This window comes from Podarcis muralis, chromosome 2 (genome assembly GCF_964188315.1).
Source record: "Podarcis muralis chromosome 2, rPodMur119.hap1.1, whole genome shotgun sequence".
NCBI classification, from domain to species: Eukaryota; Metazoa; Chordata; class Lepidosauria; order Squamata; family Lacertidae; genus Podarcis; species Podarcis muralis.
In genome coordinates, this window is record NC_135656.1 from 103,505,338 (window position 1) to 103,527,789 (window position 22,452).

Here is a 22,452-nt window from a genome sequence, read left to right on the forward strand (position 1 = left end):
TGCCCCAGCGGCATGGATTTGTAGTGATCCCTCTTATATCTGGGCTTAAGGTAAAGGTAAAGGGACCCCTGACCATTAGGTCCAGTCGTGGCCGACTCTGGGGTTGCGGTGCTCATCTCGCTTTATTGGCTGAGGGAGCCGGCGTACAGCTTCCGGGTCATGTGGCCAGCATGACTAAGCCACTTCTGGCAAACCAGAGCTGTGCACGGAAACGCCGTTTACCTTCCCGCTGGAGCAGTACCTATTTATCTACTTGCACTTTGATGTCATTTTGAACTGCTAGGCTGGCAGGAGCAGGGACCGAGCAACGGGAGCTCACCCTGTCGCGGGGATTCAAACCGCCGACCTTCTGATCGGCAAGTCCTAGGCTCTGTGGTTTAACCCACAGTGCCACCCGCATCTGGGCTTACATGAAAATAAATTGTCAGCGGAGGAACATAAATAAGAGCCTAATTTTATTAAGGTTTCAATGTACAGGTGTTTCCCTTTTGAGTATTGCTGGCTTCTGTTTTAGGAAAAACAGATTGCCCTTTCCAGAAATCTTCGCATCATGGAATTTGGAATTTCAGGAGGGGCTCCACGCATTAAATGGTAATAGTGCTTCCAATTCTGGGTACAACAGCATTTCGCACAACCAACATTCAGAGTGTGAACAGGCAGCTTGTGTCTTCAAGCCCCTTGGAATGCACACATTAAGGAGTCACACCCAACCAGACTTCTCCAGCTTGTGTACTTGGATGTTTAAAGATGCTCACCCAAAAGAACATGCTAACAGTATGCAAGCAGACTGAAAGGAAGCAAAGAGTCATATAAGCTTTTTCAGCTCGCAAGTGGGAAATCTGGCACTTGCCCATGTCCTTCTAGGCCACACTTTTAGGGTCTCTCCCCTACATTTCTCTCTTTCTTCAGAAGAGATTTGAGTCGTCTCTGGTGCCTTCTATTCTAATAATAAATAATAATTATTATTTATTTATACCCCGCCCATCTGGCTGGGTTTATCCAGCCACTCTGGGTGGTTCCCAACAGAATATTAAAAATAGAATCAAACACTAAAAGCTTCCCTAAACAGGGCTGCCTTCAGATGTCTTCTAAAAGTCAGATACTCATTTATTTCCTTGACATCTGATGGGAGGGCATTCCACAGGGTGGGCGCCACCACCGAGAAGGCCCTTCGCCCGATTCCCTGTAACCTCACTTCTCGCAAGGAGGGAACCGCTAGAAGGCCCTCAGTGCTGGACCTCAGCTGGCTGAGCGATGGGGGGTGGAGACGCTCCTTCAAGTACTTGCTCTCTGTGCTTGCAGCATACTTTATTATTGACTGAAATGGGGTAGGTGTGGGAAATCAGTATGAGTTTGGCTCCTTTTTACAGTCTCATGAAGATGAAGAAAAAGAAGAAAGCATCACAGCGGTGCACTTTCAGGATCTAAACACTGATGCGCCTAATTTGAACCAACTGGGTGAGAGCAAAGAAGAATCTGCAGGCAGAAAAGAACATACAGGAACAATTCACCAAGCCCACATGCCGCTGCATAGCTTCTTTCATTCAAAAAAAAAAAAGTTGTGCGCAGAAGCATCTTGTCAGTGCTCAAATGACGAGGGAGCATTTCGCTGTGTTCCCTGTAAAATCCAATTAACAAAATGCATTTCCTTATGTCAGAGGTGAACAAGTTACCTGCCAACTGTTTTCCATGGAAATCCCTCTTTGCACACGAATGATGTATTCCTAGGAAGGAGAAGAAAACCCAATTAGAAAGCAGAGATTTGTCCATTTGAAACCTATTCATGCTTTAACGGTAATCTAAATCTGCCCATTTGTTGTAAGACCACGCTGCCCCCGCCCATGAACGATATCTTGTGACCTTTACGGTTTTTTCAAGGCTATGCAGAGCTCTGCATTTTGCTCTCTCTTCTCTGTGCTGCCCTTTCACCCCATCTGATTTATTTTGTTTCCCTCCATCGCATACACTTTTATGTTTTGCATTATGCCCCACTCGATGATGGCTGCACTCCTCTCTTGTCAAACAAACACTGAAAACAGCAAAACAAGAAACCAAGTCATCCAAACTATCTAGGCTACTGTCCTGCAAAAATGGACCATGTTATTTCCGCCTTCTGTACCAGAATACCCCCACTAACTGGAGCTACGCAAGTATCTCTATGCTAAGAGAATTGCACACATTTATTAACTACTTAAGTGTTTGAAGTTTACTCAGTAAACCAAAAAGCAAGACACATCCTACCCAAGCCATGAGTAGCAAAAGAAAGAGAAGTGCTCTCCAGAGAACTAAAGTACAGTGGTACCTCAGGTTAAGTACTTAATTCGTTCTGGAGGTCTGTTCTTAACCTGAAACTGTTCTTAACCTGAAGCACCACTTTAGCTAATGGGGCCTCCCACCAGAGCACGATTTCTGTTCTCATCCTGAAGCAAAGTTCTTAACCCGAGGTAATATTTCTGGGTTAGCAGAGTCTGTAACCTGAAGCTTATGTAACCTGAGGTACCACTGTAGAAGCCATTCATTTCTATACGTTATGGCCTCCTCCTTACGTCAGGGAAACCTCAGGTTGCCCGTTTCATTTATTTTTCGTTTCAGATTTTAAACACAGATCCCCGGAGCACACTCGAGACTTTAATTGCAAAGAGGTACACCTCTACCCAAAATTGCTCATCAATGAGTTTTTTAGAGCAAGTTTTAAAGCAGCTTTATCACATGGTTATTCTGGACCCAGAGCCAGCGACAGAAGAGGAGGCACAGCTAGAACAAGTGTAGGGCGGGGGGGGGGGGTTTGCTCTCTATCCTTGCTATGCATTTGCTGCTGCTTTCTCTGCAAGAGAAGGGAGCTGTGGGATCACACACAAACACACCGCTTTACAGTAGCTGGTCTTGACCCTGGACTTCTTGCTGGAAGGGGGAGATTTAAACCAAAAGACCACTAACATTAAAAAATATGGTTTGGGTTTTCATTTTTTTCTGCTGGCTAGTGGCTAGGAGTACAGTGGTACCTCGGGTTAAGTACTTAATTCGTTCCAGAGTTCTGTTCTTAACCTGAAACTGTTCTTAACTTGAAGCACCACTTTAGCTAATGGGGCCTCCTGCTGCCCCCGGAGCACGATTTCTGTTCTCATCCTGAAGCAAAGTTCTTAACCCGAGGTACTATTTCTGGGTTAGTGGAGTCTGTAACCTGAAGCATATGTAACCTGAAGTGTATGTAACCTGAGGTACCACAGTACTCCGCTAACCCAGAAATAGTACCTCGGGTTAAGAACTTTGCTTTAGGCTGAGAACAGAAATCACGAGGAAGCAGCGCGGCGGCAGCAGGAGGCCCCATTAGCTAAACTAGTGCTTCAGGTTAAGAACAGTTTCAGGTTAAGAATGGACCTCCAGAACGAATTAAGTACTTAACCTGAAGTACCACTGTATAATAATTTTCTGGGGAGTGGGTTTATTAGAAATGTCCACTTCCTGATTACCCTACTTCATTTCAGCAGTCTAATTCACGAGGGAAAAGTAATTTTTCTTGCCGAATAAACAGGCAGTCAGAAACCCTTCCTAATCTGCTGCAAATCATCCAGAGATCTAGCAGTAGATTCCAATCTACTTTCTGCCCACCCCTGCTGTACAACAGGCACACTTATCAGTAAACCAGCATATTTATGTAACGTACTCTTTCACAAGTGGAGGCAAACTCCCACAAAGGTAGTCTCATGAACCGCATATCCCAGCTCATCCTATTCTTCCCTGCCCCTTCAGTCTTCCAAAGCATTCCAGTCTTCGTGATAGTCACCATGTTCAACCTCCCTGCTGCAAAGCAGCTGATCTGTTGTCTTGCATTTAGAGCTGAAGGAGGAGTCCAAGGCAGGAGCAAGCCTGGCATACTGGCCAGTGTGGCATAATGGTGAGAGTGCTGGACTAGGACCTGAGAGATCGGGGTTTGAATCCCCACTCAGCCATGAAGCTCACTGGGTGACCCTGGGCCAGCCGTCATCTCTTAGCCTAACCTGCCTCACAGGACTGTTGTGAGGATGAATGGGGAGGAGGAGATCCTTGGGAGAAAAAGCAGTATACAAATGGACTCAATCAATCAATCAATCAATCAATCAATTACTGCTGTGGCTTGAATTGGGGAGGGTGTTTTCTATGGTGTGTGTGAGTGAGTGAGTGAGTGAGTGAGAGAGAAATATGAAATATGAATTTTCACCTCTATAGTATAACCATTTTTTATATAAAAAAGTAAATTACTTGGATACCTTTTAGGTAACAAGCAACTAATAAGTTGAATATTATTATTAATAATAATAATCCACACATGAGGATCTGCCAGTTTACATAAACTGGAGGCCTATTATATAGTCTACTTAGGTAATGGTTTAATCCAGCTCTAGATTGCCTGGGTTAAAATTGCCTTATGCTTTGTTTTCTAATAAATACTGTATTGTGCAAGAGATAATCCACATTCAGTTTCTGATTTCCACACACTGAGGAAACACACTTTTATTCAGCTAGCTATCAACGGCTCTCTCGGGGCCACAATTTACATATGTTAAAAACCAGGTTTTTACTATATTCTACTGAAAGTGACGCAGGTGGAACTGTGGGTTAAACCACAGAGCCTAAGACTTGCCGATCAGAAGGTCGGCGGTTCAAATCCCCGCGACGGGGTGAGCTCCCGTTACTCAGTCCCAGCTCCTGCCCACCTAGCAATTCGAAAGCACGTCAAAGTGCAAGTAGATAAATACAGTAGGTACCGCTCCGGTGGGAAGGTAAACAGTGTTTCCGTGCGCTGCTCTGGTTCGCCAGAAGCAGCTTAGTCATTGAAAATAGCAACAATGCCTTCAAGCCCTTGCTCACGCTGGCTGTAGGAACCGCTTAGGGGAGCTGAAAGCCAACAGCCCCCCAACAAATAGAGTCAGAACCACCAGAAAGAAAACCAGTTTTGCTTTCTGAAGCACACACATGTACACCAAGCATTGCCATTTACACTGCTCAACTCTGGAGAAACTGGGAGTGGAGGGAGGGAGAGAAAGAATATAAACTTCCGGTAGAACGTACAAGAAGATGCAAATGAAAGAGTGTAAATTCATGAAGAGAAATAAACGGGCAAGGTAGCTAATCCTGAAGCAGTATTCAAGTATTCATTTATTTATTTCATTATATATGTAGAGAGAGAGAGAGAGTGCTTGATTGTAAAAAAAATAATAAAATAAAATAAACTTCTGTGGTAAGACAGTCTCTAAGTAGGTAAAAAAAGAAATAGGGAAAGTACAGCAGCAAGAATTCTTATTGCAAAGTATTGGAAGGCACAAGATTTACCCACACTGGAGGAGTGGCAGACGCAATTGATGGACTACATGGAACTGGCTGAAATGACTGGCAGAATCCGAGATTTGGGAGAGGAAACAATGGAAGAGGACTGGAAAAAATTTAAGGACTATTTGCAAAAACACTATAAGCTGTATGAATGTTAAGAATGTGCACGATTAGGAAACCTTAGCTTCAGCAACTCGATTTGGTGAACTGAAAATTAAGTTATAAAAAAGACGAGGTGGAAACATGAAATAACTTTATTATGTTTATTTTAAGGTATAAGCAACTGAGATACAGTATTTCGAATTTAGAAACATAATATTTGAAAGATACAGTAAGACATGAAACAAGGTAACAAATTGCTGACGTTTTTATTGCAAAGAACGCAGGGTTCGGAAGATGTGGGGAAGTCCAGTTGGATTGGTAAAAATACTTTGGAAAGTTGGTTTTTTTATATTTTTCTTTTTTTCTTTGTCCTTTTTCTTTTTTCTTTATTCTGTATATTTCTGACTGTGTGAAAGAAAACTTAATAAAAATATTTATTAAAAAAAAAAAAAAGAAATAGGGAAAGGACCCCTAGACGGTTAAGTCCAGTCAAAGGCTCATCTCGCTTCAGGCTGAGAGAGCCGGCATTTGTCCACAGACAGCTTTCCAGGTCATGTGGCCAGCATGACTAAGCTGTTACTGGCACACGGAGGACCATGAAGGAAGCCAGAACGCAAGAAAACGCTGTTTACCTTCCCGCCACAGCAGTACCTATTTATTTACTTGCACTGGTATGTTTTTGGACTGCTAGGTTGGCAGGAGCAGGGACAGAGCAACGGGAGCTCACCCCATCGTGGGGATTCGAACCGCCAAGCTTCCGATTGGCAAGCCCAAGAGGCTCAGTGGTTTAGACCACAGGGCCACCCGCTCCCTTAAAGCCTCGTAGACACACAGGGATTCTAGCAGCAGAGCAGCAACCACATATACAGTGGTACCTCTGGTTAAGTACTTAATTCGTTCCGGAGGTCCATTCTTAACCTGAAACTGTTCTTAACCTGAAGCACCACTCTAGCTAATGGGGCCTTTGGCTGCCGCCGGAGCACAATTTCTGTTCTCATCCTGAAGCAAAGTTCTTAAACCGAGGTATTATTTCTGGGTTAGCGGAGTCTGAAACCTGAAGCGTATGTAACCTGAAGCATATGTAACCCAATGTACCACTGTATGCTCTTCTGCTCAAGGGTACAATTGGAAATTAATCACTGCACTCTCTTGACGCAAATTTGCAGTTTACGCATATACCTCCAGTGCTTCACGCTTCAGGGTTGACAAGCACAGCTTAAGGACTCTAGGCTAGTAGAAAACCTCTCTTTCCCCTCTCCCGTTACTGACACACACTCATGAACCCTGACACCAAAGCAGCTTTACTCCTGTGGGGCTTTGACACTGATAATGCTGATGTAATGAGTGTAGAGAAGCAAAACAAACAAACACGCTCCCTCCGTAGGGAAAAGTATTCACCCACAAAAGCAATGCTTCCCTAAGAACGCCAGCGGAACTTTAATGTATGTAACCTGCAAAATTAGGAAATATTAAAGCACCTGTTTACCGCAATGTGCAGCAGTATAAACAATCATCATCGTTTTGTGAGATAGTATCTGGAGCTCTGTCTTTGCTGCCTTGTTTGATCCCAAGCCAAATGCTCTCACAAAACCCAGGATGTTTTGGAACAGCAGAAATATTGCTTAAGCAACACACACACACACCCCGCTTCAATATTTACAAAACTACAAGTACAGTTTCAACACTGCTGCAAGCCCAGAACATGAAACTGCCAAGACAGAAAGCATTACATTGCCCAATAATGTCTGTGCTTGAAGGCAGGACATTTTTAAGTATATAAAGTATGGGGGGGGGGAATTCCCTTCCCTTCCTCATGCACCCTCCACCATCACCCGGTGAACTCAAAACTCCCCAGTTGTGCACTTTTTATTCTGCCTGACCCCGGTTTCCATTTGGGGAAAACAAAATGCAGGTTTAGATGCTGTTCATTCCTGCCACACTGAAAATTCCTTTTTTTAAAAGCCCTATTTGAAAGTTAGGACTCATCAGTTTTACAACTGCTGGTTTAGGATCCACAAATGGATTGTATCCTAATCTAAAGTGGGTCACACCCACAGATATATTTTTTTAGCTTATTAAGGTATTTCATTTTGGGTTTTTTCAAAGAAGGAGAGCGACAGGTGGAAAACAAGAGACTGTGTGTGCAGGAAAAAGGGAGGTGAAGAAAGAAGAGGAAAGGAAGAAACAGGAAGGTTGAAGAATACTGATATGTACTATTACTATAGCAAAATTAGTTTAGCCATAACTTTTTTGAGTAAGATATACCACTGGCATACAAGCCTGAGGCTTTTTCTGGCTACAGTGCCAATTTGTCAACCTGCCAGTAAAGTTACAGATAGGTAGCCGTGTTGGTCTGCCATAGTCAAAACAAAAAAAATTCCTTCCAGTAGCACCTTAAAGACCAACTAAGTTAGTTCTTGTTATGAGCTTTCGTGTGCATGCATGTGTATCTGAAGAAGTGTGCATGCACACGAAAGCTCATACCAAGAACTAACGTAGTTGGTCTTTAAGGTGCTACTGGAAGGAATTTTTTTTGTTCTGCCAGTAAAGATGTGGGATAAATATATTACCAAGAATTCATACAATTCCAAAAGGCCTCTGGATTCCAAATTCAAATCTAGAATTTGCCTCTACTGGAACAACAGGCTTTTCTAATCCCTGCCACCACCCAAGTAGTGAACAGCCCCCAGCTCCCCCCCCCACCGCCCCCAAAGAAACCACACAGAGAAATACAAATAATTTGTTATGCCACACCACTGGGTTCCACACATGCATATGGAAGCTGGGGGGGGGGAGGGGGGGAAACCTTTGGAAAGGAAAAAACAGATGGCAGGGAAAGAGTTAAGCATGCTTACTCCCCTCCCCTTCCCTGCTTCTGCACTCAGAAGAGGCCACTCCCAGAGATATTTTTCATTAAAGCTACATTTCACACCCTGCTTCCAGGCCAGGAAAGCCACACACACACACACCCCCCACAAGGCAGCCTAGCTGACAATTAGGAAAAATAAAATACACACAGCAAAATGAAGCAACAAAATCCGAAACAGTGCAAGTCATAAAACAGGTAAGCCAAAATGCTTTCCTACCAAGCAAGATCTTGATCAGCATTTTAAATTTCAGAAGGGAAACAGGCAAGAAGTGCCACTGTTGGACAAAGTCGTCCCAAAGAGCAAGAAGGGAGACAACAGAGGAAAGGCCTTGTGATCAGCTGCCACACCTGCAACACTTCAGAAGACAAGGGCGCTCATAACAGGCTCTTTCCTACAAATAAGGCATGAAAGGATGTACATGAGACTAAGTCAGGGATGGGCAACCTAAGGCCCGGGAGCCAGATCCGGCCCAATCGCCTCCAGCCCGCAGACAGTCCGGGAATCAGCATGTTTTTACATGAGTAGAATGTGTCCTTTTATTTAAAATGCATCTCTGGGTTATTTGTGGGGCATAGGAATTTGTTCATTTCCCCCCAAAAAATATAGTCCAGCCCACCACATGGTCTGAGGGACAGTGGACCAGCCCATGGCTGAAAAAGGTTGCTGACCCCTGGACTAAGTGCTCCTTCAGAAGTTCAGTGACTAGACCATTTAGAACTGACCTGGACACACAGTGTGATTGATTTTTATTTTACAGTGGTACCTCGGGTTACATACGCTTCAGGTTACAGACTCCGCTAACCCAGAAATAGTGCTTCAGGTTAAGAACTTTGCTTCAGGATGAGAACAGAAATCGTGCTCCGGCAGCGCGGCAGCAGCAGGAGGCCCCATTAGCTAAAGTGGTGCTTCAGGTTAAGAACAGTTTTGGGTTAAGTACGGACCTCCAGAACAAATTAAGTACTTAACCCGAGGTACCACTGTATTTTCTTTGTGTACTGCCCTTCATCCAGAGATCACAGGGCCATTTCGCAACATAAAAATACAAAATGAGGACACAAAATACACCATAAAAACAAAAACAAACCAGTATTTCCCTTCTCACAAACACATTTAAAAGGCCACAGAATGTGAATCAACCCAATTAAGAATAAGAAAATGTATAATCTGCAACCCTCCATCATCCCCAACAAGTGGCAATGCTGGCTGGGGCCGATGGGAGTTGGAGTCCATCAACATCTGGAAGGCCACAGGTTCCTACAGGTTACCAGTGCACATACTGCAATAGTTAGATCTGCACTTCCCCCACTCAAAAAAAAGGGCAGTGCTATTTACCATCCAAAGGGACGCGGGTGGCGCTGTGGGTTAAACCACAGAGCCTAGGGCTTGCCGATCAGAAGGTCGGCGGTTTGAATCCCCTCGACAGGGTGAGCTCCCGTTGCTCAGTCCCAGCTCCTGCCAGCCTAGCAGTTCGAAAGCACGTCAAAGTGCAAGTAGATAAATAGGTACCGCTCTAGCTGGAAGGTAAACAGTGTTTCCGTGCGCTGCTCTGGTCCACCAGAAGCGGCTTAGTCATCTGGCCACATGACCCGGAAGCTGTACGCCGGCTCCCTCAGCCAATAAAGGGAGATGAGCACCGCAACCCCAGAGTCAGTCATGACTGGACCTAATGGTCAAGGGTCCCTTTACCTTTACTTACCGGTATTTACCATCCAAGTTGGGAAAGGGCAGTCCTGTACTTTTTGACCACTTGGGAGTTAAGAAGCAGAGCTGGAATCCAAGGGCACTCCAAAATCTGCAAATTTCTGGGACTGTTTTGAGAGACAGATAACCCGCCCCAAGGGTAACAGGGCCAATCACCATCAACTATTCAGCCTTATCTGCACTGAGCCTCTTCCAGTCCACCCAGGTAGCGTGTTGGAAAAGTATGATATTTGGGAACAACTGATTTGGAGTGACTTCCGAACACCCTGAAGCATTGTGACATTTTCTCAGTGTTCTGTCTAGTCAAGAGGGCTAGAGCGGTGGTAAAGGGAAAATGCGATTTGCCGGATAATAATAATAATAATAATAATAATAATAATAATTTGTACCCCGCCCATCTAGCTGGGTTTCCCCAGCCACTCTGGGCGGCTTCCACAGAGACCAAAAATACACTAAAATGTCACACATTAAAAACTTCCCTGAACAGCTTCAAGTTTCCTTGCTCCATCTCAAGAGGATGTTACGTAAAAATGTTAATTTATGAAGGAAAATGCTTACATCAAAGGACAGGACCTACTTCTCACTCCAGATAACAGGAAACCCAATGAAACATTGTGGCAAACTACTAAGTACAGCTATGCATCATATTCTTTCTTAAAAAATACGTCAACACACTTTTTGCCTCCTTGTGCAACTGTTTTGTCTCTGCCTCCTAACAGATGAAACAGAAGTTTAAGAATGGCCAAATACAGCTCTGAAATCACTGAAAAAGCCCAGCAGGACTCTTGCTTCACAGTACACATGTGATTAAAAGAACAAACCCCTATTTGAACTTTCCTCAGTGTGCATTAACAAAACGGAAATGCAAAGATAAGGTTCACAAAATTGGTTTTTTCAACTCCCACATATGAAAGACACACTATTTGGCTGGAAAAACTGCTTTGAAATGTTTGTCAATGGGGAGCCAGACCTGACTCTTCCTTTGCCAATTTGAGCCAACCTCCCCAAAGACCCATAGAAACCAAGGCAGAATGTCAAGACCACAAAAACCTTTGGGTTGCTTTTATGCCCTTTAGAATAAAAATAAATGTATCAGATATACAGTGGTACCTCGGGTTAAGCACTTAATTCATTCCGGAGGTCTGTTCTTAACCTGAAACTGTTCTTAATCTGAAGCACCACTTTAGCTAATAGGGCCTCCTGCTGCTGCCGCGCTGCCGGAGCACAATTTCTGTTCTCATCCTGAAGCAAAGTTCTTAACCCGAGGTACTATTTCTGGGTTAACGGAGTCCGTAACCTGAAGCGTATATAACCTGAAGCGTATGTAACCCAAGGTACCACTATACTTAATGGCAAGAACTACATAGCATGTGTAAGTTTTAATAAAGTAGTCTTTCTAGAAGACAACCCAATCCACAACCCAGCAAAAGTCAAAACCTATTCTACAACTGAACCGTGACTCATCACCTAAAGTGTGGCCGATGTGAACCATATCCAGTTCATTTCAATGGGACTACATTAGCTTAAATCCACATTTTCTGGTTTATAATCTGTGGGCCAAGGAAATGGAGAGGAAGGAAGGAAGGAAGGAAGGAAGGAAGGAAGGAAGGAAGGAAGGAAGGAAGGAAGGACAGAGACGCAAAATATCCGCATGTCAACCAATGTCCCCACTGAAGTGAAATTACTAAATTCAGGTTGTCCAGTTTAGCCTACTAAATGAAGTAACACCAAATATGACTCCAACTATTTTGTTCGTGTTAACAAATGAAGATAATGTAGCTTGGAAACCTCAAGGAAATACTGAAAATCATTTTCTTTAAACCTACTCCTGAACAGTAAGATGAGGGGAATTTCTTCTATCATCATCATGCTATTTGGAGAGTCAGGAGAATGGGCATGTCAAGGCAACCAAGGGATACAAAGGTGATGTGGTTTAATATAAAATCTGGTTTGTCGAGAAAATGTTGTGCAGGATAGTTAAGATATGTGAGCCATGTGACTTAAGGCCACAAAGGGACCAGGCCTCAGACATTTTCATTCATATACTTGCCCACACATGATATTTGTGCTTGTCATTTAAGGAGAACTCACAGCCTGAAAAGAAAAACATAGTAGATTCTTTTCCAGTATAAAAATACCTTCCTAGTTTTGAGGCAATTGTTACTTCCCAGTTATTTATGGGACCCTACTACTACTACAGGCTTGTAAATAGTTAGCAAAGTCTTCTTAAAACTGTGTTTGGAGGAGGGAGGAGATGATGGTTAGTGCAGGTAAGTTTCTGATTTCCTTACACTGTTCATGTCTTAGTTGTAAACCTAGCTTTGTGTTACATGACCATGAAGGATTGTCAGGTCATAGCAACGATCAATACCAGAAGCTGCTGCGGAGCAGTTTTGGCAAATAAACATTAAACAGGTCCAGGGCTAAAGCAAGTTTATTCCAATATGAGTCCTGCTTAGTCCCAAATCTCTATTCAAGGCCATGGTTCCCCTTCTAGTCAACAGTTCTCAGCTCTCACCATATAACAATTTCTCTTATTACACACTTAGAAAGTGTTCCATATTTCCATAACTAGAGAACTCTGCTGCAAATATGCTTTATTTAAAACTACACAGGCAGAGCAATGGGGAACCAAATAGGCTCCTAAAGTAGGCAGCACAACTGTTGATCCTGAATTAGATTTCCAAAGAGAGCACTGAACCTCAAAGGTGATTTACCAGTAATCCAATCCACAGTTTTATCTTCTCTCAAAACCCAAACTGAAAACTCTTTTCTCACATTGCACCATGTGCACACACACACACGGAGTGAAGAATAATTGTGTCACCTGCCCTGTAAAAGGGCCCATTCAGAAAAATAATCCATCACCGAACAATCATTCTTGCGTATTATCATGCAATCAGTTTAATGAAGGGCGATCACAAAGCAGCAGCAACCCACAGACATTCAAACAACTTAAAACAAAGTATGTTCCATGTAGTAAATCACTCTTGATAATAAGCTGCCTGCTCTTAGCCCCACTGCAAGTGACCAACAGTTGTTTCCTGGAAATAAAACTGATCAGAGATCATAGTCAAATGAAGGCAAAGAAACATGCATTTATATGATTTCTTAGTATGATAAAAAAAAACCATCTATAAGCTACAATTACCACATTGGCTAATCTAAGCATATCACAGCATGATGCACTTCATCTGACTATGCTCTCTGATCAGTTTTATTTCCAGGAAGCAACTTGTCAGTATCTAGGCTGTAATGGATCACAACATAAAGCAGGGTTGGGCTTTTAATGTTGTTTTTGCCCTTTACACTCGATAAACATAGGCATTATACCTGTGAATGCCAGGGGCAAACAAATGGTGACTGCTACTGCCTTCATATCCTGCTGAGACCTTCCCAGAGGCAGTCTGGATGAATGGTTTCAAGTTGGATGGAAGTGTTTTCTTTCAATGCAAAACCCAAGGAGCACCTCACACCAATCTAAATAACCTCTGTTCCCCATCATGCACTAACACCACCTTCCAATCTATCCCACCATGGCAATACCTGGCATTTTACATATTGTATTGTGCAGTAGGTATCCTCTTAGTTGATTATTATTATTATTATTATTATTATTATTAATTACTTATAACTGGCAAGACTGGTTTAGCTTTATTTTTAACTTTGTCATTATTTTATAACACTACAAGCAAAATGGGACTCTCGAATGTTGACATGTGGTTCTGAACTGCTATAGGACGGCAGTGTGGTTTTTGCTCTATGTTTTGTCATTTCTCTCGGTTTACAAACTGCCTTGAGTACAGCAGCGTTCATTAAGGATGAAATGAAAATTAAAAGAAAAACATTCACACTAACTCCGCACCTAGACAGAGCATCTCACAGCAATACAGTACTCCATTTTCTGGTCACAGCTGAAATCCACTTTGAAACAAAACACCCTCTTACCTGAAAAACTCTTCCCTCCAATTGACAACACTGCAATGACACTCTCCATTACTCTGCAGTCAGAAAAAATACACTCTGCACCTACTCAGGGGCGCTGCCAACTATTCACACTTCACACTCTCTGGAGTTGTATTTTTCCGTAACATTTCACCCGACTATTCTTCTATCCCAAAAACTCAAATCAGCCAGTGTACATGGCGTGTCCTTGCTTCCCATTTTATCTTCACCAAAAACAACAAAAAACCAGAGAGATAAGTTTGGGACAGTCCTCCTTCAGCCTCGTCCAATGATGTTCGTGGCAGAGTTGAGACTCGAACCCAAGTCTCCCCAGTTCTCCTCCAGCCACTGTAACTCCTAAGCCCTACACTGTGTCTCCCAAGTCTGATCAACACCCAAGGCCTTTCCTTGCTTGTTTTAACCCAGGCACCCCCAAACTCGGCCCTCCAGGTGATTTGGGACTACAATTCCCATCATCCCTGACCACTGGTCCTGTTAGCTAGGGATGATGGGAGCTGTAGTCCCAAAACATCTGGAGGGCCGAGTTTGGGGATGCCTGTAATTTAACCCATGCACCACTGTACTCAAAAACCTTGGACTTTGTTATTTTAACCCGTGTACTCATCCTACGTGCCTGTTCTATAGTTTCCCCATCTTTTCCATTTCCCTCTGCCGTTGCAACTGTTCCCTCGGTTTTAGGCACAATACAAAGTGAAACAAACGAATAAAAATTAACCCCCCCCCCAAAAAAAATCAGCAACCCTAGCAGTGACAACAGACCCCAAGGCTGACCCTTAGCACTAATAACAGCAGCTGCAGAAGAAGTAGCAGTAGAGTGGCTGGGGGCAACCCAGTCGGATGGGCGGGGTGCAAATAATAATAATAATGATGATGATTATTTTAATTAAGACTTACTTTCCACCTATTCTCCACTTTCTGCCCCATCTCCCTCCCAAGCCAACGACGTGCAAAATCCTTCCTGGGGAGGAAGGGAGGCGGAGAGAGGCTCTTGCCACCTCGAAGGACCACTTAGCCCCAGGGCACGTTGCAGCCAGCAAACCCCCACGACCCGCCGAGCCCCCTTTCCCTTAGCCCCAAGCGCCCCCCCCCAACCATCACGGCCGGGCTCTGCAGACGCCCCCCACCCACCCAGAGAGCCCGGCCTGTGCGCCGCCCGCGGCGACCCCCTTCTTCCTGCCCCAGCCGCATACCGTGTGCGAATGGAGGCTCTGGCTGGCCTCGATCACGGCTGTCAGCGGCGCCGTGTCGTCCAGCAGCACTTTGCCCGCCGCCGGCTTCTCCATGAAGGCCATGCCGAGCTGAAGGGGGGAGGACGGGGAAGAGAGAGCGGCGCCTCGCCCGCCAAGCCCCGAGGAGGATTTGCTGCCGCCGCCGCCGCTGCTGGTGGTGGTGGTTCCGCCGTCAACACCGGAGCGAGCGCAGCCGGCCAGCGAGGCCTCCTCTGGGTCTTAAAGCCCGAAGGGCTCCCGGCCTCAGCAACTCCGGCCTGGGGAAAAAAAAAAAAAAAGGCTGGAGCGTTACGAGAAGAGGAGGAGGAAAAAGGGAGAAGCGTGGCCAGGAGCCAGCCCCACCCCTTTCCCAGAAACCGCATCGGATCCGGTGCAACGACGCCGGTTGTAGGATTCGCTGCGCTTTAAACAACCCCCAACCACAGTGGAAACGGCCTCCCTCGTTGGAAGGCGCTCCTTACTCCGAGGCTTTCTCAGTTGGATGGCCGTCTGCCAGGCAGTGGCGGGTTTATGTATAATAATGATGATGATGATGATAAACTTTTATTTGTATCCCGGCCGAGACCGGGCTCAGGGCGTCTAACATCAAATATAAACATGGATATAAAATCAAACAATAATTAAATCGCCTCTTAAAAACAAGTCAGGATAAAATTAAAATCAGAATTAGATGGCTTTCCGCAGGATTTGGGTTGGGAACAGTAAATGCTCAAGTTAAAGAAGTTATAGCTTAGGGCCCCACTTTCTTGGTGGGCCCCCAAAAATTTAAATGGGGGAAAAAATGTGTTTCTAAAGGAACTTTTGTTACTGCCAAATGCCAATGTGTTTGCATTATTGTTTGTTATGAATAAAAAATCATTTTAAGCTAGAGCTTAATAATTATTTCACTATTAATATACTTCTTAATTGTATTTCACTATTAATATACTTCTTAGTTGTATTTCAGTTCAACAATTGCTTTGATAAAATACATATTTTGTTAGTTGCAAATGGCTGTAGATACCGTATTTTTCGCTCTATAAGACGCACCAGACCACAAGACACACCTAGTTTTTGGAGGAGGAAAACAAGGAAAAAAATATTCTGAATCTCAGAAGCCAGAACATCAAGAGGGATCGCTGTGCAGTGAAAGCAGCAATCCCTCTTGCTGTTCTGGCTTCTGGGATAGCTGCGCAGCCTGCATTCACTCCATAAGACGCACACACATTTCCCCTTACTTTTTAGGAGGGAAAAAGTGAGTCTTATAGAGCAAAAAATACGGTACCTATTAGGTCCATAAATTACCATATAGCATATATTCAACACAAAAAAAGTGACAATTTGTTGTTGACAAAGGACAGCTGGACTTATAAAGGGCCCTATTACCTTCAATAGCTTTAGGGCCTCATCAAACCTAAATCCAGCCCTGCTGCCAGGGATGCTTTCATTGAAAGTCCTGCATGGGATAGGGAGGTGGACTAGATGGCCCCTCAGGGGTCCCTTGCAAATCTACAATTCTATGATTCTATTACAAAGACAATATCTGCAGCAGATTAGGGATCAGCCAGTTTATTATGGCCTAAGCTTTGGTGGGTTTCATCTGCTGAAGTACCGGCCTCATTTTTTTTGGGGGGGGGAGTGTGTGGGTATGCCCATGGCAACTGGGAAACACTGGCAACACCGAAACTGGGAAACAGTGGCCTGCGAGCACTGCAATTGGAGAACAACCTTTACCAAAGGTGTCATGGGCTTTGAAGACACTCAAACTCAGGACGCAAGGGAAAAACGCTCTAAGAGGAAGGCACGCTTGGCAAACCCTCACCATGATCAACTCCCACCCGGAAACCTATGTCCCCACTGTGGAAGGACATATGGATCCAGAATTGGCCTCCACAGTCACTTACAGACTCACTGTTAAGACCATGTTCATGGAAGACAATCTTACTCGGCTACAAGTGATCGCCAAAGAAGAAGAAGACGCCCATGGTTGCAGAGAGGGAAGAACTTGTAAACTGTGGAGTCGAGTCAAATGATGATGAAATGTGCATATATATATCTGGGACAACTCAATTAAAGCTTAAGTGGATGCAGGATGAAACATGATGACCACTCACCACAGCAGTAATGAACGGTAGATGAAAATCATCCCAGCACTGCTGGGTAGAGACCAGGGTTCAAATCGCCACTCACTGCCTTTCAGCCTAATCTAGGGGTCAGCAAGCTTTTTCAGCAGGGGGCCAGTCCACTGTCCCTTGGACCTTGTGGAGGGCCAGACTATATGGGGGGGTGAATGAATTCCTATGCCCCACAAATAACCCAGAGATGCATTTTAAATAAAAGGACACATTCTACTCATGTAAAAACATGCTGATTTCTGGACTGTCCGCAGGCCGGATTTAGAAGGCGATTGGGCTGGATCCGGCCCCTGGGCCTTGGTTTGCCTACCCACGGCCTAATCTATCTCCAAGGGGATCAAATGAGGAGGTGGAGGGTGGGGGTAGAAGGAACCATGTACACCACTTTGAGCTGCTTGGAAGAAAAGGTCAGATATAAACACAAAATATAATAATAGTAATTAATTCACAAACGATTGTGGGTCAGGAAACCATAGTCTCTGTTCATGCCCAGATGGGTTGAATCAAACTTCTGAATGCTTTTGTTTACGTTAAGTTCTCTCCACTTCTAGTGTAGCCAATATGGTGCCCTCTAGGTAGAACCGCAACTCCTCTCTTCCCTGAACACTGGCCATGCTGGTTGAGACGGGAGCTGGAATCCAGTAACATGTTGACAACCCCTGCTTACCAGTGCAATTCACTGCTATTATGCACCATGGACATGCAGGAGACTTAACAACAAGTGAATTCTATTGATTGCATCAACTATAAGCTAATATATAACAAACTTAGTTTTAAATAGTGCTGATTTTAATTTTTTGCACTGCCTGTCCTGGGACTCTTGAGTAAAAAGTCAGCCAATAGTCTCAGAAACAAATAAGGGGCTTATCACTATCCTAGGAACCATATTAATACACAATGGGAGGAATGATGTACTGAAACCCGAACCATTTTCCCTCCCCCTGCTTGCCCCCCTTCCTTTCACTGCTGTTGCCAAACCTGTTTTGTGGTATGGAAGGCCCTGGGAGCAGTTAATATGTTGGGCAGTGCTCCCAGCCAAAGCTGAAGAGGCGGCGCACTTGGCAGCAGTGAGCTGAAGGAACTCTAGGAAACAGAAACCGTGAGCTAAAACTTGAGAGACAGTGGAAGCAAAAGCAAAACTACAATGCGTTCCACAGCTAAAGTGGCGCTAGCGGTCTGCCAGACTTGAGGCTACAAGCACCATGATTCTTGTTGTTGTTGTTGTTTAGTTGTTTAGTCGTGTCCGCCTCTTCGTGACCCCATGGACCAGAGCACGCCAGGCACTCCTGGATTCCACTGCCTCCCGCAGCTTGGTCAAACTCATGCTGGTAGCTTCGAGAACAAACGCTTATTTAACGGCCAGTGCACCATAGCGGTTAGAGCATGGGTAGGCAAACTAAGGCCTGGGGGCTGGATCCGGCCCAATCGCCTTCTAAATCCAGCCTGTGGACGGTCCGGGAATCAGCGTATTTTTACATGAGTAGAATGTGTTATTTAAAATGCATCTCTGGGTTATTTGTGGGGCATAGGAATCCCCCCCAAAAATATATATATAGTATGGCCCACCACAAGGTCTGAGGGACAGTGGACCGGCCCCTTGCTGAAAAAGCTTGCTGACCCCTGGGTTAGAGGGTTGGGCTAGGACCTGCAAGACAAGGGTTCAAATCACCACTCAGCCATGAAGCTCATTGGGTGACCTTGAACCGCTCACCGTCTTTCCACCTAACCTACCTCACAGGGTTGTTGTGAGGGTAGCACAGTGGGCAGCCATGTATACCACTTGAAGCTCCTTGGAGGAAAAGTACAGTAGTGGGATTTAATCACCACCACCCCCAGTGAAATGTTATCCTCACCCCAGTGATGTAGCTTCCGCCTGGCAAAGGGGCCTGCTGCTTTCTCAAGCCACAAACACAAGTTGCCTTTGCATGAAATGGGCTGCCTCTCCCAAGTACAGTGGTACCTCGGGTTAAGTACTTAATTCGTTCTGGAGGTCCGTACTTAACCTGAAACTGTTCTTAACCTGAAGCACCACTTTAGCTAATGGGGCCTCCTGCTGCTGCTGCGCCGCCGGAGCACGATTTCTCTTCTCATCCTGAAGCAAAGTTCTTAACCTGAAGCACTATTTCTGGGAGTCTGTAACCTGAAGCGTATGTAGCCTGAAGCGTATGTAACCACTGTACTCTCCACAGATCAGGCTATAGCCCTGGATTGGGGGTAGCTTACATGGTGCCCTCCAGATGATTGTGGACTACAACTCCCATCACGCTGGCTAGGGCTGATGGGCATTGTAATCTAGCAGTATCTGGAAGGCACCACACCTTAGCTACCCATGGCTTAGGCCAGGCTTCCTCAATCTCGGCCCTCCAGGTGTTTTTGAGACTACAATTCCCATCATCCCTGACCACTGGTCCTGCTAGCTAGGGATCATGGGAGTTGTAGGCCGAAAACATCTGGAGGACCCAGGTTGAGGAAGCCTGGCTTAGGCAGTCAATCCTCCAACTCTGCCATGTGACAAGCACTCAAGAGCATTAAGCATGTGCCTAAGAGCAGTTTCAGGCTGTGGAGGTGGCAGGCTGGCATTTTAACAATTAGCATTTTTCTTTTATTAGGTCATGCGGAGTGACGCTTTGCATCTCTTACTGCAGTCAGGCAACGGAGGGCAGTTGACACCTCTCAAAAATAGGGCGAGATGCAAAAGTTCTACCCCATACATTATTTATTTAAACAAAGTTTATGCAGGAAGGTGTGGGAAGCACCTTTTATTTTATTACTATTTTTGTTTCTCTCTCAATCTCCGGCTAACCAAAGCTGCTCTGAGAGGGTAGCTCCCTACTGAGATGAATCAACAGTCTACTTTACAAAGGGTCACAGTCTTTTCAGCTGTGAAAAGTGAAACATGCTTGTGTCAGGCCAGACCACATGGTCTTTTCCTTCTCGCTCTTTCATTCATTATCCTTTTTACGCACAAAAATGAAAGAGGCTATTCAGAAGTGAACAGGACGCAAGGAGCCCTGTCCCACAATAACTTTGAAGTGTGTGCATAGTAGACATCCACACAGCTTTGATCAAAATCTTTAAAAGGTGCTCTGGGGAGTGATCCGTAATGCCATGAAGCATAATTTTAATGTATCCTTGTACTTCACCAACACACCATTGCACAGATTTGATTAAATCTAGCAAACAGAATACCCCCCCCTCCGTTACTCCCTAGATAACTGTTCTAAAAAGCAATACCTCTTACAGGATGAACCACAGCATGTGAAACAAATTTCTCCTCGAGGAGTTGTGTTTTTCAGCCATTTAAAACCCAAGTTGACATACTGACCAAATTAACTAGGAATGCAGATTTTTCAGTCGTGCTGGGCAGCTTATGTTTTAAATTCCCGTCTTTCGCCCCAGGCCACAATCCTACAAACATCGCTGAGGAAACACAAACCATTTAAGGCCACCATTTTAATGAATGCTAGCTCTACAACTTTTAAGCATATAGTGTTTCAAAAAGAGAACAACTGTGTTGAATGGAATTGTTTCAGGGGAAGATAATGTTTTCCACTCAAAACATCTTTTTGTGAAAGTTGCCATCTCAGGACGTAATGTTTTCCACATGCCCTAGCTTTATGACTAAAGCCCAAAGCAACCCACACATCTTAGGAAGAGTACACATTACTTTACGCTTTGGAAATAATGGTAAAGCATTTAAGGAACCTGAGTTAATAATGGCCAGCTTAACATTGCCACTTGTCAGTTTTAAAATATACAAATTAAATTTTGGCAAGTCAGCAAAACTAGTTTGCCGTATTTGATATGGTCAGTCGTCCAGGAAACTAGCACTTCTCTATATTCATCCTGTTTAGTTAACCTGAAGTACCCATAAATATTCTGGAGGGAACTGATTTCTACAGGAAGGTGTTAACTTATAAATTCTACCCTCCCTGGAATTAACAAGCATTTAAATTATGAACAGCCAGCTCTGCCTTGACCCCAACTCTTATGGGTCCAGGGATGGGAAGGGATGGTTGTCTGATCTCATTACCAACACAGGGGGGGGGGGGAGTTCCCACAAATGAAAAGAAGAGGCAAGACAATGACTCAAGTTGTCTCACTCACACACAAGTGCTGGTTTTGACCAGAGGGCCATGCAGGAGAAAGATAAGACAGCTCCAGGATATGGAGAACCTAGGAGCATGTAACAAGAGTCATCTTGAACTTACCAAAGTGGCTTGAAACAAGCGATTTTTAAAAAAATAAAAAATAAAATGTAGGCACTGAGCCTGCTCTGTATTGCTAGCCAAACCCTAAAAAAAGGAAACCACTCACTATTGTTTTACACATCAGCTGAAACTTGTTTTGGCAAGCCCACCCAGTCATATGATTTAGGGGTGGTTGTTTTTACAAAAAGGCAATTTCTTTTAAAAGAAAAAAAAAATGCTTCATAGGTTTTACTGATTTTATCTGTTTAATTGGGGGTTTAAGCATTTTTTAATTTTTTAATAGATTTGCATATTTTTACCAGGGTAACTAAAAGCAACTTATGATACATAAAACAAAACAAAAAAATATCACAAACTGAGATTGGATGTCCTTCGAGCCAGCCAGGCACGACGACGCAACAGGCAAAGTTCAAGCACTCTAACAAAGGCCCTCAAAACAAGCAAACGTCTATTATGACAAACTGGAGTGAAGCAAAAAAAATCAAATGAAACAAAGAAAAAGAAGCAGATTCTAACGATGAGCACAATCTTTGGTTTGCTCTCTGCTGGAGCTTTGATATGATTGAAGATCTTTCGACACTCCAACCCTTTCTTAGGTTTGTGCCCTGTATGAATCTTTGATGCGAAGTAAGGTTGTTGCCACTCTGACTGAAGCTTTTCCCACACTTGAAGCAACTATAGGTTCGTGCCCTGTGAATTCGTTGATGCAAGAGCTTTGAGTGAAGCTCTTGCCGCACTCCCAAGCGCATGGCCAGGATTCACGTTGTGGGGGGCAAGATTTATTGGGGGGGGGACTGAGCTATTTGCGACACGATTGGCCACTTAATTATTTTTTATTTATGTACTTGGTTGGGGGGGGCAGCTTGCCACTTGCCGCCCCCCCGGCTATGCCCCTTTCCCATCACTTACTATGAACGTCTCCCTCATTCTCTTATCATAGCAATGGCACCCA

At 44.4% G+C, this 22,452-nt stretch overlaps 1 protein-coding gene across 5 annotated transcripts in view; it reads right to left on the bottom strand.

The window, feature by feature from the left end:
* PXK (PX domain containing serine/threonine kinase like) overlaps positions 1 to 15,425 on the bottom strand; it is a 53,271-nt gene extending 37,846 nt beyond the window's left edge. For 3 of the 5 annotated variants that reach the window (XM_028719601.2, XM_028719599.2, XM_077925111.1), the window contains exons 1-2: positions 15,137 to 15,424; positions 1,674 to 1,724 (exon numbers count right to left, since the gene is read on the bottom strand). In XM_028719601.2, coding sequence (XP_028575434.1) covers positions 1,674 to 1,724; positions 15,137 to 15,238 — 153 coding nt within the window. In that variant the 5' untranslated portion in view covers positions 15,239 to 15,424. Of the gene's footprint in view, positions 1 to 1,673; positions 1,725 to 15,136 lie in introns of all 5 variants that reach the window. The other 2 variants (XM_028719600.2, XM_077925112.1) reach the window with 2 other exon arrangements.
* Positions 15,426 to 22,452: the final 7,027 nt, after the last annotated feature.